Source organism: Cetorhinus maximus, unplaced genomic scaffold (assembly GCF_964194155.1).
Source record: "Cetorhinus maximus unplaced genomic scaffold, sCetMax3.hap1.1 HAP1_SCAFFOLD_4138, whole genome shotgun sequence".
NCBI lineage: Eukaryota > Metazoa > Chordata > Chondrichthyes > Lamniformes > Cetorhinidae > Cetorhinus > Cetorhinus maximus.
Genome location: NW_027600043.1, coordinates 1,646 through 18,623, shown reverse-complemented (window position 1 = coordinate 18,623; position 16,978 = coordinate 1,646). Strand labels below are relative to the sequence as shown.

Here is a 16,978-nt window from a genome sequence, read left to right as displayed (position 1 = left end):
CCCTGCCCTTTCCTCATAGCCCAGCAATTTATCCAATTCCCTTTTGGAAGCCTTTGTTGCATCAGTTTGAGCTGGAGTGGAGATGGAGGAGAAGCTGCTGGGATTAACCCTGAGGACTTTGGAACCCAGTCGGGCCCAGCAATTTCCAATGTGAAATTGTCAAGGGAGGTAGATTCTAGGGGAGATCAGGTTGCTAAACGGACACTGTCCAGACAATGTAAAAGAATATTGTTTAAAGAACAATTATTTTTGTAGGTGTTTTTAATCTATTTTACATATCCATATTTACATACAAGTTTTTAAAATTTATTCTTGGGATTTGGGTGTCATTAACAAGACCTGTAGCATATATTGCCAGTCCCCATTTACCTGTAGAGAAGATGATGTTTGACCTTCTTGAACAGCTGCAGTCCATGTGGTGAAGGTGCTCCCACAATGCTGTTAGATAAGGAATTACAGGATTTTCACCCAGTGATGATGTCGGAACAGTGATATATGTGCAAGTCAATGACACTTAATTTGTTTTTATATAACGCCTTAATGCAATAAAACGTTCCAAAGCATTTCTCAGGAATGTTACAAAACAACATTTGACAACGAGCCACATAAGGAGATATTAGGGCAGGTGACCAAAAGGTTGGGCAAAGACGTAGGTTTTAAGGAGTATCTTGAGGAGGAAAGTGAGGTAGAGAGGCAGAGAGCTTCAGGGATGAAATTCCACAGTTTATGGCCTTGGGCAACTGAAGGTGCAGCCAATTAATAGTGGAACAGTTAAAATCAGGAATGCTGAGGAATTAGATGAGCACAAAGATCTCAGAGGGTTGTGAGGCTGGAGGAGATTACAGAGGTAGGAAGGGGCCATGGATATAATTGAAAATAAGGATGGGAAATTTAAAATTTAGATGCTTCTTGAACAGAAACCTTTGTATGTCAGCGAGCACAGGGGTGATGGGTGAACAAGACGTGGTGTGAGTAAGCACAGGGGCAGCAGAGTTTTGGATGACCTCCGGATGGAGGGAGGTGGTTTAATATGGGAGGCCGGCTGGGAGTGTGTTAGGATTGTTAAGTCTAGAGGTAACAAAGGAATGATGAGGGTTTCAGCAGCAGATGAGCAGAGACGGGTGATGTTACTGAGGTGGAAATAGGCGATCTTGGGGATGATGGGGATATCTGGTCGTAAGCTCTTCTTGGGGTCAAATATTATTCTGAAGTTGTGAAGAGTCTGCTGCAACCTCACCCAGTTGCCAGGAAGAGGGATGGAGTCGGTGGCCAGGGAATGGAGTTTGTTGCAGGGACTGAAGACAATGGCTTCAGTCTTCCCAATATTTAAATGAAGGAAATTTGTGCTCATCCAGTTCTGGATGTCAGACAAGTCAGGACAGTGTGTGACTTGGAGGTGATACTGTTCCCAGACCTGCTATCCTGATCCTTCTTGGTGGTAGAGTGTCAGGATTTGGGAGATTATGTCAAAGTTCTGGTTGAGTTGAAGATAAATAAAATCCCTCTTCCTTGCCTCATCCCCACACTTCTCCCACATCCCCACCTCTCTCTGTCCTCGCCCATAGAGAACAGATTGTTGTGTAGGCCCAGAAAGGTTCCCTTCCCTGAATGACATGAGTGAACCAGTTGGGTTTTTATGACAGTCCAGCAGCTTTCACATTCACTTTTTCCTAGTCCTGGCCTCACAAATTAACAGATTCATTCAGCTCAATTTCACAACCTGCCTTTGTGTTTTTGTGGGTTCTCTCTCACTCCCTTTTTTCTGTTTTAAATCAATTTCACAGGATATTAGAAGGGGAGGATTCACTGTCGGGAAACTCAATCATCACATCAGGATCTGATGAAGTTGGCTAATTTATCATAACCTGAATACCATCGGATTTTGATCATGGAAGGAAAAAGCACCGTTCACAGTGGAGAGAAACCGTACACGTGTTCTGTCTGTGGACGAGGCTTCAGTCGATCATTTGACCTGTTGAAACACAAGTGCAGCCACACTGGGGATAAACCGTGGAAACGTGGGGAGTGTGAGGAGGGATTCAGATTCCCGTCTGAGCTGGAAACTCATCAACACAGTCACACTGGGGAGAGGCCGTTCACCTGCTCCGTGTGTGCCAAAGGATTCCGTTGGTCATCCCACCTCCTGAGACACCAGCGAGTTCACACTGGGAAGAAACCTTTTAATTGTCCAGAGTGTGGGAAGTGCTTTAAAAGTTCCAGTGAACTGATGCTCCATCAACGTGTTCACACTGACGAGAGACCGTTCACGTGCTCTCATTGCGAGACGGGGTTCAGACAATCATCTCAGCTCACTGTACACCAGCGGATTCACACTGGGGAGAGGCCATTTACTTGCACTGAATGTGGGAAGCTATTCACTCGGTTAACCAACCTCCTGATACACGAGCGAGTTCACACTGGAGAGAGACCATTCACCTGCCCCGAGTGTGGGAAGGGTTTCACTACCTCATCCAACCTGCTGATACATCAGCGCATTCACACTGGAGAGAGGCCATTCACCTGCACCGAGTGTGGGAAAGGATTCATTCAGTCATCCAAACTGCTGATACATCAGCGCACTCACACTGGGGAGAGGCTATTCACCTGTTCTTTGCGTGGGAAGGGATTAACTACCTTAACCAACCTGCTGACACACCAGCGAGTTCACACTGGGGAGAGGCCGTTCACCTGCTCTGAGTGTGGGAAGGGATTCACTCAGTCATCCAACCTGCGGATACATCAGCGAGTTCACACTGGGTTGAGGCCATTCACCTGCTGAGTGCGGGCAGGGATTCACTATCTCATCCCACCTGCTGATACACCAGAGAGTTCACACTGAGGAGAAGCCATTTCACCTGCTTTGTGTGTAATAAGAGATTTGCTCGCTCATCTCACCTGGTGAGACACCAGCGAGTTCATGAATAACTACAGTGATGGATTTTGCTGTTAATCACATCCAGGACTGAACCATGTTCATTGGGGTCTTTTTCTGCTGATGTTTATAAACTCCAGTCCAGTTATCGTGGTTAATATTGTGGATAAAAGTCAAATAAATCAGCTTTGTGTTAAACCTACAGTATGTTAAGCCTTTTTAATATCTCTAATACAAGTTAGTTCCTTTTGAAGGGCTCTCCCTCTCCCCTGTCACCTCCATCCTCACCCCCAACAACAAGTGTGAGGATCTCATGGAGCTTCTTTGTCACTAAGATTGAGACAATCTGATCAGCTGCCTCTGCTGCTTCCCTCCCTTCCACTACCCCACTGGGATTTCCTCCTTGTCCGCCTCTTTCTCCATCCAGCCTCCATACACACCAGCAAGTTCATACCCCAGAGAGAGGCTTTAAATGCTTCGACCAAGGTTTAAAAACCTACATTCACTGATGATGCTCCAGAGCATTCACTCTGGTTCTACTCCATTCATCTGCTCTCAGTACAGGAAGAGGTACAGGTGATTGTCCATCCTGCAGCAACAGTGAGTTCACACAGCGGGGAGGTCATTCACCTGCTCCATGTGGGGAGGGATTCCCAATTCATTCAATCTATTGACAAACCAGTGAGTTCACACTGACGGACGATCTTTTCAATCTCTGGATTGTAGGAAGTGCTATAAAAGTCCTATGGAGCTGACGCACCATCATTGTGTTCACACTGACAAGACCATTCAGTTGCTCTCACTGGGACTGGGTACTGTTGATCATGTGAACTCAGTGTCCAGCAGCGCACTCACACTGGGGAGACACCGTTCACCTATTACATGTGTGGGAAGAGATTCACTCAGTCATCCCACCTTAAAACACATAAACTTGTTCACACTGATAAGAAACCTTTTCTAAATTGTGTGAACAGAGATTTAATAGCAAAGTGGGCCTGCTGACACACAAACACATTCACACTGGTGACAGGCGGTTCACCTGCTCCATGTGTGGGAAGAGATTCACTCGGTCATCTCACCTACTGACACCAGTGAGTTTACAAGTGACTGCAGGGGTTGGATTCTGCTGTTCTTGCAGCTGTTAATCACATCCAGGACTGGACCATGTTCATTCTGAGAGTTGGAGTTTGCTTCTGATGATGTTCATTATCCCTCTAACTGGGCTGGAGTTTAACATTTGGATAAATGTCAAATAAATCAGCTTTGTTTTGAACATATTGTTGTAGATTTTTGTCTTTCCCACCTGAGTGTTTAACATCACCTAGCTGGAGCTCAGAAAGGACAATCTGGGGGAGGGTCACACGGCAGGAACAGAACTTCAGCCTGGACACAGTCCTTCAGGGTCACACTGAGGGACAAATGGCACTTTTGTCTTTCTCATCTCTTCACTGACACTGAAGAGATTTTGTGCGGGTTAATCCCGAAGTGTGGAAGAAATGTGTGTCAGCTGCTTTTTTCCATGGTTCAGATGGGATAAAAGGCTCCTTTACAATCGTGTTTAGAATCAGGAAGAACAACAGTGATAAAGCAAAATACTGTGGATGTCTAAACTAAAAACAGAAAATGCTGGAAAATCTCAGCAGGTCTGGCAGCATCTGTGGAGACAGAAACAGAGTTAATGTTTTGGAACCGAAGAAGAGCCATATTGGGCTTAAAACGTTAACTCTGTTTTTCTCTCTGCAGATGCTGCCAGACCTGCTGAGATTTTGCAGCAATTTCTGTTTTTCAATGGTGAATGCTGGAAATGTGCTGTCAAATCAGAGATTGGTGTAAAACTGTGATGTGTTCTTGTCTTGAAAGAGAAATGGCAGGTTTAAGTTTCCAGCCTGAAAATGACTGTGGTAATTATACAACAGCTACCATTTCAGGACAATGTTAACTTATTTGAAAGACATTTGTTAAAATCTGCATTGAAAGAGCAGATAGTGGAGTTCACAGGAGCCTGTTAAATGCTGGGACAATTATACCACAGACATTTGATCTCCAGGTAAAGAAGGATCTGCACCGTGTTTCCAGGAATTCCCTATTTTATTGATGTGCGTGTGTTAGACACCAGGATAACTATAAATAGACAACTCAAGATATCCATGGTGGTGCAATCCCAATAGTTACTCTGGGATCACTCCCGCTGTGGAACTCACCACTGACCCTGCTGAAGGTTATAGGCTCAGGGAGTGGGGCCTCCGGGAGTGGACTGTCAGAAAGGTGGGTTTCAGTATCCTGACTAATACATGGTGAAAAACCAAGGGATCCTTACTGAGGAGCTGTCTGGGGTTTTACCTGTCAGTGTAGGTCTAGGGGTGAATGATTCCCGACTCCCTGAACTGTCTGACATTGAACCCAGTTTAGAACAAGATGGATTCAGTGTCCAGGAGAATAGGGACAAATATCACCCACAATTGAGGGAGACACAAGCAGCTGTTAGAGAAGTGAAGCAATCTTTGGAAAGGAAGGTGGTGAATAGTTATAGGAATAATAGTGACAACTTTTCCAGCTCCATCAGGAGTGAGAAGATAGTTAAAGATGGTTTTGAGTCACAGTCAGCTCAGGACAGATTGAAACAGATTGCCAGGATATAACAGAGCCGTTAAATGACTATTTCACATCAGTCTGCACTCCTATGGATGATGTTCAGAATCCAGCTGTGGGATGTGCTGTTGACAGTAACATCATCAATATTAAAGTAGAAAGTGATTGTCATCCTGGATAAAATAGGAAATCTCAAACTAGATGGTGCTCCAGATCCAGATGATACCCACCCAAGGCAGCTTAAAGAGATGGGATGGCTGCTCTTTGAGCCCCTTGGCCGAATCTTCAACAGCTCAATAGAGTCGGGGATTGTTCCCTGTGATTGGAAGGCAGCTCACTTAGTTCCCACTTTCCGAATTGGAGACAAAGCAGAGCCAGGGAATGACAGGCCCATCAGTGTGATGTCAATCACAGGGAAGATGCTTGAAGGGATCCTAAGAGATGCTGTTTCTGATCACTGGGGAAGAGAAGGAGCCATTAGAGATCCTCAACATGGCTTCCAGAAAAGGTCACAACTTGCAAACCTGTTTGTGTTTTGTGGAGAAGTTGTTGTGTTTGTGGATGAGGGGAATCGGGTTGACATTGTCTATCTCAGGGTGAATCCAACAACAACACCTTGTATTTACACAGAGGGTTTGGGGCTGGAGGAGTCTACAGAGACACTGAGGATCCCGTTGACATTGTCTATCTCAGGGTGTAATCCAACAACAACACCTGGTATTTACACAGAGGGTTGTGGAACTGGAGGGGGTTACAGAGACTCAGGAGTGTCAAACTAATTTTCCATGGTGGCTCTGATCTGATATCCTGGCACTGGGTGAGGGTCACATTCAGCAGAAGTTATTAAAATGGAACTAGATACAGATAAACTATATCAGTATTTACTGACATTTCCATTTATTTACTGCTCCTGCTGCTCCTGACACCTCTTAGCTTCAACCATCACATCAACATTTGGAGCAAATGACTGGGCAGAGGCCTGTCTCGGATAAAAACACGAGGACCACTTGTCATCACAGAAATTTACAGCACAGAGGAGGCCATTGAGCCCATCATGCATGTGCTGGCCGAAAATTAGTTATCCAGTCTAATCCCACTTTCCAGCTCTTGGTCTGTAGCCCTGGAGGTTACAGCACCTCCAACTGTATATTGGAGTGTTTCTTAAATGTGATGAGAGTTTCTGTCTCTACGACCCTTTCAGACAGTGAGTTCCAGATCCCCAACCACTCTCTGGGTGAAAACATTACTCAGCTCCCCTCTAATCCTCCATTAATTAGTTTAAATCTTTGCCCCCTGGTTACTGATCTCTCTGTTAATGAAATAGGTGCTGTCTGCTCTATCTGGGCCCCTCATAATTTTATACATCTCAATTAAATCTCCCCTCAGCCTCCTCTGTTCCACAGAAAACAATCCCAGTCTATCCGATCTTTCCTCACAGTTAAAATTCCCCAATCTGGGCAACATCCAGATAAATCTCTTCTCTACCCTCTCCAGTACAATCACATCCTTCCTGTAATGTGGTGACCTGAACTGTATTCAGTACTCTAGCTGTGGTCTAACTCGTGTTCTTTATAATTCTAGAATAACCGCTCTCTCACCTCCCATTGACTTCAATATAATGGAAACTGACAGTTGGAACCTGTCAACATTTGAAAGATATTTACAAATGATTCGAGGGTTTCTTACAGTTGGGATCTTTCTCTGTTCTGTCCACTCGAGGTGTTAGATAACAGACATTCTCCTGGGAATATCAAGCTGGAATATTGGGCCATGACGTGTTTCCTTGTTCATCTTGTTGACTCTAAGTACTGAATCTTGTGATTTCAGACACTAGATAATCAAACTCACAACAATAGATTGTCTTTTCCTGACTTTATTAACAGCACTGCAATCATACAGACAGAGTATCGTTCCCTGATCCGGGGAACACGGGTAATGTTGGGGTAGACTCCTCGTTGTTCGAGTATGTCCAAGCTGTCAATGATTGCATCGTTTTCTGTGGCTCCTCTCATGACTGAAGAGTCTGATGTGGGATTGCCATGGACGCCCACAGAACTGGCAGTTCATGTTGTCGTTGTTGGTACCGGGGGAACTTCTGCAGCTGCTCCACCACTGGTCTTCCTCTGGGCACATCGGATGTTGTGAGTCTGGAGTAGATGGTCCTTGAAACATGCTGAACCAAATTTCAGTGTTTGCCTCCACATGGGCCGGTCGGCTGCAGTGTTTTCCCCAGAGAGGTGGTCTGCAATGCACAAGTTTGTAAGGCTATTTTTTAAGGGTGTCCTTGTACTGTTTGTACTGACCACCTTGATGTTGTTTACCCTGAGGCAGTTCCCCATTGACGATCTGCTTGGGGATTCTGTCATCATCCATGTGGGGGACATGGCTTGGCCATCCAAGTGGAATTTTCTGGAGGGTGGTCTCTGTGCTGTTGAGTCCAGCACGACGGAGACCTCGTTGTTTTGTGATTTTGTCCTGCCATCGAATTCTCGTGATGGACCTCAGGTGTCTTTGGTGGAAGCGTTCCAGAGCTTTGATGCGGCTCTGATAGCAAACCCGGGATTCTGCTCCATACAGCAGGGTGGTAAGGACAATGGCCTGGGAGAGTCTGAGTTTAGTCTTCAGGTTAATGCCATGCTGCTTCCCAACACAAACACAAATAATACAGTGGATTCAGAGCTCGATTACATAGGATTACAGAGGTTATAAGGCACAAAAACAGGCCATTCAGCCTAACCAGTCCATGCTGGTGTTTATGATCCACTCGAGCCTCCTCCCATCTTTCCTCATCTAAATCTATCACTGTAACCCTCTACTCCCTTCTCCCTCTTGTGCTTATCTCGTTTCCCCTTAAATACATCTATACTATTCACTTCACCCACTCCCTGTGGTAGCGAGTTCCACATTCTCACCACTCTCTGGGTGAAGAAGTTTCTTCTGAATTCCCTATTGGATTCTTGGTGACTATCTTATATTTATGGTCTCTCTTCCCCACAAGAGGAAGCATTCTCTCTGTATCCTCTCTATCAAAACCTTTCATCATTTTAAAGGCCTCTCAGTCTCCTTTATCCAAGAGAGAAGAGACCCAGCCTGTCAATCCTTTCCTCATATGTAAACACACACATTTCTGGTATCATTCTTGTCAAACAGAGCATCCTTTCGGCTGTTCACAACAGGCAAAGTACTGACCATAATCAACCGGCCCATGCTTGCAAATCTCAGAACAAAGTGTCCAACATGATAAGTGACTCTGTAATTGGACAGCACTTACTAAACAAATCTGATTGTGCTAAGAATGACACTGACAAACAATTTAATATTATCAGTAATGCTCACGGTATAGCTCACTTACACATGCTAGAAACTCATGTATTCACACACAGGGTCCTGTCCTTTGCAAACAGAAAGAGCATGTCCACACACTGCGCTTTCTCAACAAAACAAAAGCTTAGGGACAGTCATTCCCTGGTTCATTTCCCATGACCAATCAGAGTCAACCTGCCTGGTTTGAATTTAAAAAGCTTGGCAGTTAACTACTGCCTGGTGCATTTTCCATGGTAATACCTCTACTAATCACAGTCCTCGTGCCAACCAATCAGCCCCTCTTCTCATGTAGTATAAATCATTGTTCCATTTACAATTGGTATTCTTACAAATCTGTCCTGATGAAAAACTTCAACAGAATGTCTCTTTTTTCACAAATTTTCAGCAAAATTTCACCAATAATGATCCTGGGTCTGTTATCCTTCCCTGGATGCCAAGGCTAGAGGACATAATAACATAAGAAATAGGAACAGGAGTAGACCATTTGGCCCCTTGAGCCTGCTCCACTATTCAATAAGATCATGGCTGATCTTCTTGTGTTTCAATCCTGATAACCTTTGATTCCCTTACCTAACAAGAATCTATCTACCTCTGCTTTAAAAATATTCAGTGACCCCGCCTCCACCACCTTCAGAGGCAGAGTTCCAAAGTTGCAGAACGCTCTGAGAGAGAAGTAGCTCTCATTTCTGTCCTAAAAGGGCGACGCTGATTTTAAAACAGTGCCCCCTAGTTCTGGACTCACCCACAAGAGGAAACAGCCTTTCGACGTCCACCTTGTCAAGGCCGTTCAGGATCTTGTATACTTCAATCAAATCACCCCTCACTCTTCTGAACTCCAGTGGAAACAAGCCCAGTCTGTCCAACCTTTCATATGACAACCCACTCATTCCAGGTATCAATCCAGTAAACCTCCTTTGAACTGCCTCCAATGCATTTATATCCTTCCTTAAATAAGGAGACCAAAACTGTATACAGTATTCGAGGTGCAATCTCACCAATGCCCTGTACAACTGAAGCATGAAACCCTTACATTTATGTTCAATCTCTCTCGTAATAAAGGATCGCATTCCATTAGCCTTCTTAATTACTTGCTGTACCTGCATACTAACTTTTTGTGACTCATGTACTAGAATACCTAGATCCCTCTGCACCCAGAATTATGCAGCCGTTCTCCATTTAAGTAATACTCTGCTTTTTCATTCTCCCTGCCAAAGTGAACTTCACATTTTCCCACATTAAATTCCATTTGCCAGATCTTTGTCCACTCACTCAACCTACCTATATCCATCTGCAACCTCCTCATGTCCTCTTCACAACATACTTTCCTACCTATCTTTGTGTCCACTGCAAATTTAGCTACTTCTTCACTCCCCTAATCTAAGTCATTGATGTAAATCGTAAAAAGTTGAGACACTCTGGGAGGTACAGGGAGCTGGGACTTGTCCATGAGAGTAACTGAACGTATGAGAACTGAAATAATCTAGAGTTAGAAAGGAGAAAAGGTTCAGTTCAGGATGTGATTCTCAGCATCAACAACTGAATCCAACTTTTCTGGTAACATGTGAACTCTCTCATGTTTCAGCAGGTCGGATGACCGAGTAAATCTCTTCTCACACACGGAGCAGGTGAATGGACTCTCCCCAGTGTGAACACTTTGGTGTCTCAGCAGGTGGGTTGAACCAGTGAATCCCTTCCCACACACAGAGCAGGTGAACAGCTTCTCCCTCGTGTGAATGCGCTGGTGTCTCACCAGATAAGATGAACAAGTGAATCCCTTCCCACACACTGTGCAGGTGAACGGCCTCTCTCCAGTGTGACTGCGCTGGTGTCTCACCAGATGGGATGAATGAGCGAATCTCTTCCCACACGTGGAGCAGGTGAACGGCCTCACACCGGTGTGAACTCGCTCATGTACCTCAAGGTAGGACAAACGAGAGAAACTCTTGCCACACACGGAGCAGGTGAACAGTCTCTCTCCAGTATGAACTCGCTTGTGTATCAGAAGTTGGTTTGAACGAGTGAATCCCTTGCCACATATGGAGCAGGTGAATGGTCTCTCCCCGGTGTGAATCCGTTGGTGTATCAGAAGGCTGGATGACCGAATGAAACTCTTCCCACACACGGAGCAGATGAATGGTCTCTCCCCAGTGTGACCACGCTTGTGTGTCAGAAGGTGGAAAGAATGAGTGAATCTCTTTCCACACACAGAGCAGGGGAACGGTCTCTCCCCAGTGCGAATGCACTGGTGCCTCAGCAGATCAATGCTTCTTTTAAAGGTTTTCTCACATTCGGAGCATTTAAAAGGTCTCTCATCTGAGTGAACCAGTTGGTGCTTAGTGTAGCTTGAAAACTGAGTGAATGCCTTCCCACACTGGGAGCAGCTGAACGGCCTGTCCTTGGTGTGAACTCGCTGGTGCTCAGTGAGATGCACTGACTCGCTGAACGACTCCCCACAGTGAGAGCAGCTGAACGGCCTCTCGTGTGTGTGAAGGAGCTGGTGCTCTGCGAGGCGGGAGAACAGCCTGAACCTCTTCCCACAGTGGGAGCAGCTGAACGGTCTCTCATCATTGTGAACTCGCTGCTGTTGGACCAGTTCCTCAGAGATTTTAATGCTTTTCCCAGAGTCAGAGCATTGAAGAGGCTTCTCATCAAAGTGATCAAGCTGGTGTGCCAGCAGGTTGGATGAACACATGAATTTCTTCCCACATGCAGAGCAAGTGAACAGCCTCTCACTGTTGTGAGCTTGCTGTCGTGTCAGCATGTTTACCAGCTGTATTAATCCCTTCACACAGGAGGAGCAGGTGAACAGCCTCTCACCGGTTTCCAGCTGAGACGGTCGATTAAATCCCTTCAGATGTATAAATCTTCAGGTCCCAATAAACCAGCTGACTCTGTCAGACATGAGGTTTGGTTTGATATTCCTGTCTGAAAATCCTCCTCTTCTATTACCCTGTAAAATAAGTTTACAAAGAATTACACAGAGTATACATTACACAAACAGGCCATTCGGTTTATCTACTCTGTACTGGAGTTTCTACTCCACATGAATTTCCTCCCATTCTGCCAACCTAATCTCAGCCGTTCAGTTGATCTTTCTAATCCCTTTTCTCTCATGTTCTCATCCAGTTTCTTTTTGAAAGAGTCTCAGGTATTTTTCTCAGCCACTTAATGTAGTAGTGAGTTCCACATTTTAATTACTGCCTCAGGAAAGAAGCATCTCCAGTTTTCCTGTTGGATTTATTTGTAACTATTGTGTACATAAGACCTCCAGCATTGGACAGACCAACAAGAGGAAACATTCTGTCCGCATCGACCTGCCCATCCTAATGAGGATTTTAAAGACCTAGATAAAAGCAAAATACTGCGGATGCTGGAAATCTGAAACAAGAACAAAAATTGCAGGAAAAACTCAGCAGGTCTGACAGCATCTGTGGAGAGAAAGACAGAGTTAACATTTCGTGTCCGTATGACTCCAGAGTTCTGAAGAAGTCATATGGACTCGAAACATTAACTCTGTCTTTCTGTCCGTTGATGCTGTCAGACCTGCTGAGTTTTTCCAGCAATTTTTGTTTTTATTTTAAAGACCTATGTCAGACGAGACAAATATTTCTCTTGGTTTGAGTTTGCTGTGTGTAAATCCTCCCCTTCTAACCCCCTGTAAAAGGAGTTTCCAAAATCCATCCCTATCAGTCCAGGAAATTCACAATATTCTCTCCTCCTGCTGACAGGGACAGGGATGTCCGCGCATGCGCCCTGCTGCACATTTCCCCCTGTAAAGATGGCGACCGTTAACTCCGTCATTTTACTGAGAACCGCGGCCCGCAGCTGCCCACACGACCGTTCGCTGCGACCGCGGGACCACTGCAATTTATTCGGGTGTCGAAGCTGCCAGTGGATCTGTATAAAATCTCACTGCCCACTCCACCGCCTCCGATCCTCCCCATCTACCGGCTTCAGTTACTCGCCTACACACGGAAATTGTCATCTCCTTCGACCAGCTCTTGCTGCAGGAAGCAACTGCGCATGCTTCCCTAAAAGCACCCACAATGCTCGACTCACACCCAGTATTGCGCCTGCAGCGAGGATAGGGCACATTCTGCACCGCCGCGAATGCTGGGTAAAGCCCCGGCCATTGAGCAGCGATATTGTTGAATAGAAAATCGTGTTTTGTGATCGATTGGAGTCATAGGGTCAAGATATGACATTATCGCATCAATTGAAACAGCAGTCAAAGTGCACGGGTCCTCCACCATAGTTCTGTCCTGGGTGTAATTAATAGAAATTAACACTTCAACAATTAAATTCAAACTCACTGGAGTCTCAGAACGTGGGGGAAAGAAATTGTTTTTTCCCCAAGGCTCAGAACACTTAAGATGTCTCTTTCTAGAAAGAAAGCGCTGATTTATGAATCAAATCCTTTGAACTTTCTAAATTGGTGAGAAAACTAAGCAAATCCTTTCTCACTCGTGAAATAACTGAAAGGTCTCTCTGCAGTCTGACTGCTATTGTGTCAGTAAATGGGATGACCAACTGAATCCCCTTCCGCTTCCAGATGGTGATGATCTTTTCATGCTGTGATTTTACTCATAGTTTCCAGCTCAGACGGGGATCTGAAACCCTTCTTGCAATGAGCTCCACCTTCTCAGCACTCTCCAGTTCAGGAAAAGAAAAATACTGCGGATGCTGGAAATCTGAATAAAAACAGAAAGTGCTGGAATTTTCAGCAGATCTGATTGCGTCTGTGGAGAAAGAAACATAATTTACATGTATTTCAGTCTGTGACCTTTTATCAGAACCACACTGTTTCTGTGCATCACTCTGATTTTCAGTCCACTGAAGCAGCCACTGAAAACTGCCCTCGACTTCACTGGAAGTACAAGGGACAAGTTTGTAGGTGTGGTCTAATGTACAATGCATGATGGTATTTCAAAAGAGAGCCTATGTACCAACAGATATTTACATTAATTAACTAAACTTCTTAACCTTGAAGTCTGCTTAAAAAATTTACTTTTTTAACAAAGTCAGGACAATACAGCTCATACACACTCTGTCTCCAGATTTCTAGCCAAATGAGTGCACCTGCCATTTTATAGCTTTCTCTCTCTCTCTCCCTCTTCTATGCAGACCATGTTAAACAAACATGTGTCACTCTTTGAACTGCCATTTCTTGAGGTGTTGTGGCAATTTCAAAAGCCTAGAATGTTAATAACCTTATCCTCACAACCTTAATCTTCCCCAAACTAAAGATTATCTGTAAAATATTAAGATGAACCATGAACAAGATGGTTATGAAAATATGTGTTTCATTGTTTCAACACTTCAAAATGATGATTGTTTTCCTATGTAAATGCCTTTGTTCGTTCAATGAAATGTTTGTAAAAGATAATGGTGGAGAAAGACTGAGAGTTTTTAGTGAAGTGAAATGGGTCAACAGAGAAGCAACATATTTCCAGTCAGAGCAGAAATAGATGACAGATACATAACGTTCTTCCACCTGTAGTTTCATCACGAGTTCCATTACCATCGCTTTTGACATGCATCCTCATCCCCTTTGTAATTTAATCTATCCCTATTTATTTCCCTATCCCCCACTTTCCGTGTCTGTGAACTTGTCCTGATGGAAGTTCAGTGTCTTCGACCATTAACTGTTTCTCTCTCCACAGACTCGGTCTGACCTGCTCAGTATTCCCAGCATTTCCTTTTTGTGAATTAGACTGAGAGATGTATGGTCAGTTCCCCTTGGTCAGGGATGTTTGACACTGATTTCCATAGTGCAGTGATCATAATATTTGATTTACAAGTGAAATTCCTGGTTTCATCCGACATGGAAATGTTGTGTTTCAATTGCAAAGGGCAGGTGATCAGGCCACTGGACTAATAACCCAGATGCACGACAACAGGTTCAAATCCCACCATGGCAGTGGGAGAAATTTAATCAATAAGTATGAATTTCAAAACTAGCCTCTGTAATGGTGACCATGAAACTATCATAAAAACAAAAAGCTATAAGCTACTGCGGATGCTGGAAATCCAAAACAAAAACAGAATTACCTGGAAAAACTCAGCAGGTCTGGCAGCATCGGTGGAGAAGAAATCAGTTAACGTTTCGAGTCTTCATGACTCTTCGCCAGTTCTGCCGGAACAGAACTTCAGCCTGGACACAGTCCAGGAGCACGATGACCATCCACATGTTGTCCCTGTTGGATAAAATCAAACACAGGGTTTATTCTCCATCTGGCTATCTGAACGTTTCATTTTGTACAGTTTACACTGATCTCCATGGTAACACAGATATTGTATTTCCTTCCCTCGTTTCCAATTTGCTAATATAAGATTTGTTTATCCCAATCTATTTAGATCATCAAATGGATTTTCCCAGGTAGCCCCCTCCCCCCCACCCAGACCTATCCTGTTTAACAATGTTTTTAACATGACTTCATCTCTCATCGAACAGTTTATGTAACGGGTGGGGTATTTCTCCCTGGAGGTGTTGAGATGGGCAGCACCATCTTCTCCACTGCCTGTAGCAGGGAGGATATTAAAGTTTGTTGGAGGTTCTGGGGAAACTGGTCCTGAGTCTGTCGAGTAGCCATGGGGAGTGCGACCCGGGGGATTCACAATCTGGATTGGCGACTTGTCATGAGCTAAAATGGGCTGTGACCAGGTGAGTGAACAGGAGTGGAGTGAATGGTCATTAAGACACCAGGCAAGGCAGTGACCCAGTCATTGGCCTCGACCAGATCATCAGCTCCCCTCATGACAGCTTTATTCAGTGTCTTTTCTCCCAAGTGATTAAAGCTCCCGACCATGCCACTGGACTCTGGGTGGTCGGGGATGTGGAAATGTTGTTCCACACCCACAAGATGACCCAGCTGCTGCATTACTACTGCTGTGAAATGAGAACCATTATCACTCTCTATCCTTTTCCGAAAGCCACATCTGGTAAAGATCTAGAAAAACTCAGCAGGTCTGGCAGCATCGGTGGAGGAGAGCACAGTTGACATTTCGAGTCCTCATGACCCTTCAATGATCCTCCGCCGATGCTGCCAGACCTGCTGAGTTTTTCCAGGTATTTCTGTTTCTGTTTTTGTTTTGGATTTCCAGCATCTGCAGTTTTTTGGTTTTATCTCTGGTAAAGATCTGTTCCCACAAGTTTTTAGCTGCGGCAACTGCATCATTTTTACAGACAGGGAAAGCTTCAATCCACCAGCCAACATACATATAACTATCAGGATATACCAGTCCCCTCCTTTACTGTGGGTTGTGGGCCTGCCTATGTTTCCCAGCGACATAATTCAGATGGGATGTGCCCATTGGGACCTTACATTTCGCAGGGCCAGATTAATTTGGATACAGGTGAGACACAGGTTCAGGTGGTAATGGACATCCTGGTGCGTCCTCAGCCACCAAGAGTAATTATGTAACATATTGAGGACTTGAAACAGAGAAACACTCCCCTAATTTGATTCATAAACAAAATTAATTCTTTTTTAAGCCATCAAGGTGTGGCCTAAATCAAAAATAGAGCCATCCTTGTGATAGAAAACCTCATTGTGTAAGATGAGTGAATCCTTACTTGCTGTGAGGGATGAGGGAAAGTCTTTGCTATGGTGTACGGCCTCTTTGACCACAGTCACATCAGGGTCAGGGTCCTGACAAGTTTTTACATCAGGTTTAACTGGAGGCTATCGTACCAGTGCCAATGATTGTGTTTTGAGTGGATCCCAAGAAATCCCCTCTGGAGCAGCTTTCCTGGCGAGTCAGTCGGCCTGGTTATTACCATCACCCTCTTCACTAACTCCTGCTGCTGATGTACATTCACCTTACAAATAGCAACTTGACCCAGTCACTTACCAGCAAGATCCCAAATCATTCACAATTTGGAATGGTGGTTGAGTGATTTTCTTTCTGCTGTGGAGAAGCTGTGTATTTTTTTTTTGCCAGAGTCGTAGGTTTTCCCTGAGGGAGTTACAACCAAAGGATATTTTCAGAATAGTTGGAGATTCCATCAGTAACAGATTGAAGGGCTGTGATCACAATAACCTCAGACTTCTGGGCTAAATATTGCGGTGGGTATTTAATGAAGGTACTATGGCTGTCAAGAAGCAAAGCCACAGCACTAGTCTGATACAGTCCTTGTTTATAAAACCGAGACCCATCCACATAAACTCCACTGGAGTGTGTGGCCTTAAT

The 16,978-nt window shown here is 44.6% G+C and overlaps 2 protein-coding genes across 2 annotated transcripts; one reads left to right on the top strand and one right to left on the bottom strand.

The window, feature by feature from the left end:
• Positions 1 to 1,952: 1,952 nt before the first annotated feature.
• On the top strand, positions 1,953 to 2,779 carry LOC144678377 (uncharacterized; the record flags this gene model as incomplete). Its single annotated transcript, XM_078538185.1, has 1 exon — positions 1,953 to 2,779. A coding segment is annotated over one exon (827 nt), but the record flags the coding sequence as incomplete, so codon positions are not given.
• A 7,510-nt stretch (positions 2,780 to 10,289) lies between these two features.
• LOC144678376 (uncharacterized) lies at positions 10,290 to 12,729 on the bottom strand. The gene is made up of 3 exons (XM_078538184.1): positions 12,592 to 12,729; positions 11,148 to 11,633; positions 10,290 to 10,979 (listed from the first exon to the last, which is right to left on the bottom strand). The coding sequence occupies exons 1-3, from the start codon at positions 12,727 to 12,729 to the stop codon at positions 10,290 to 10,292; spliced, it is 1,314 nt and encodes a 437-aa protein (XP_078394310.1).
• Positions 12,730 to 16,978: the final 4,249 nt, after the last annotated feature.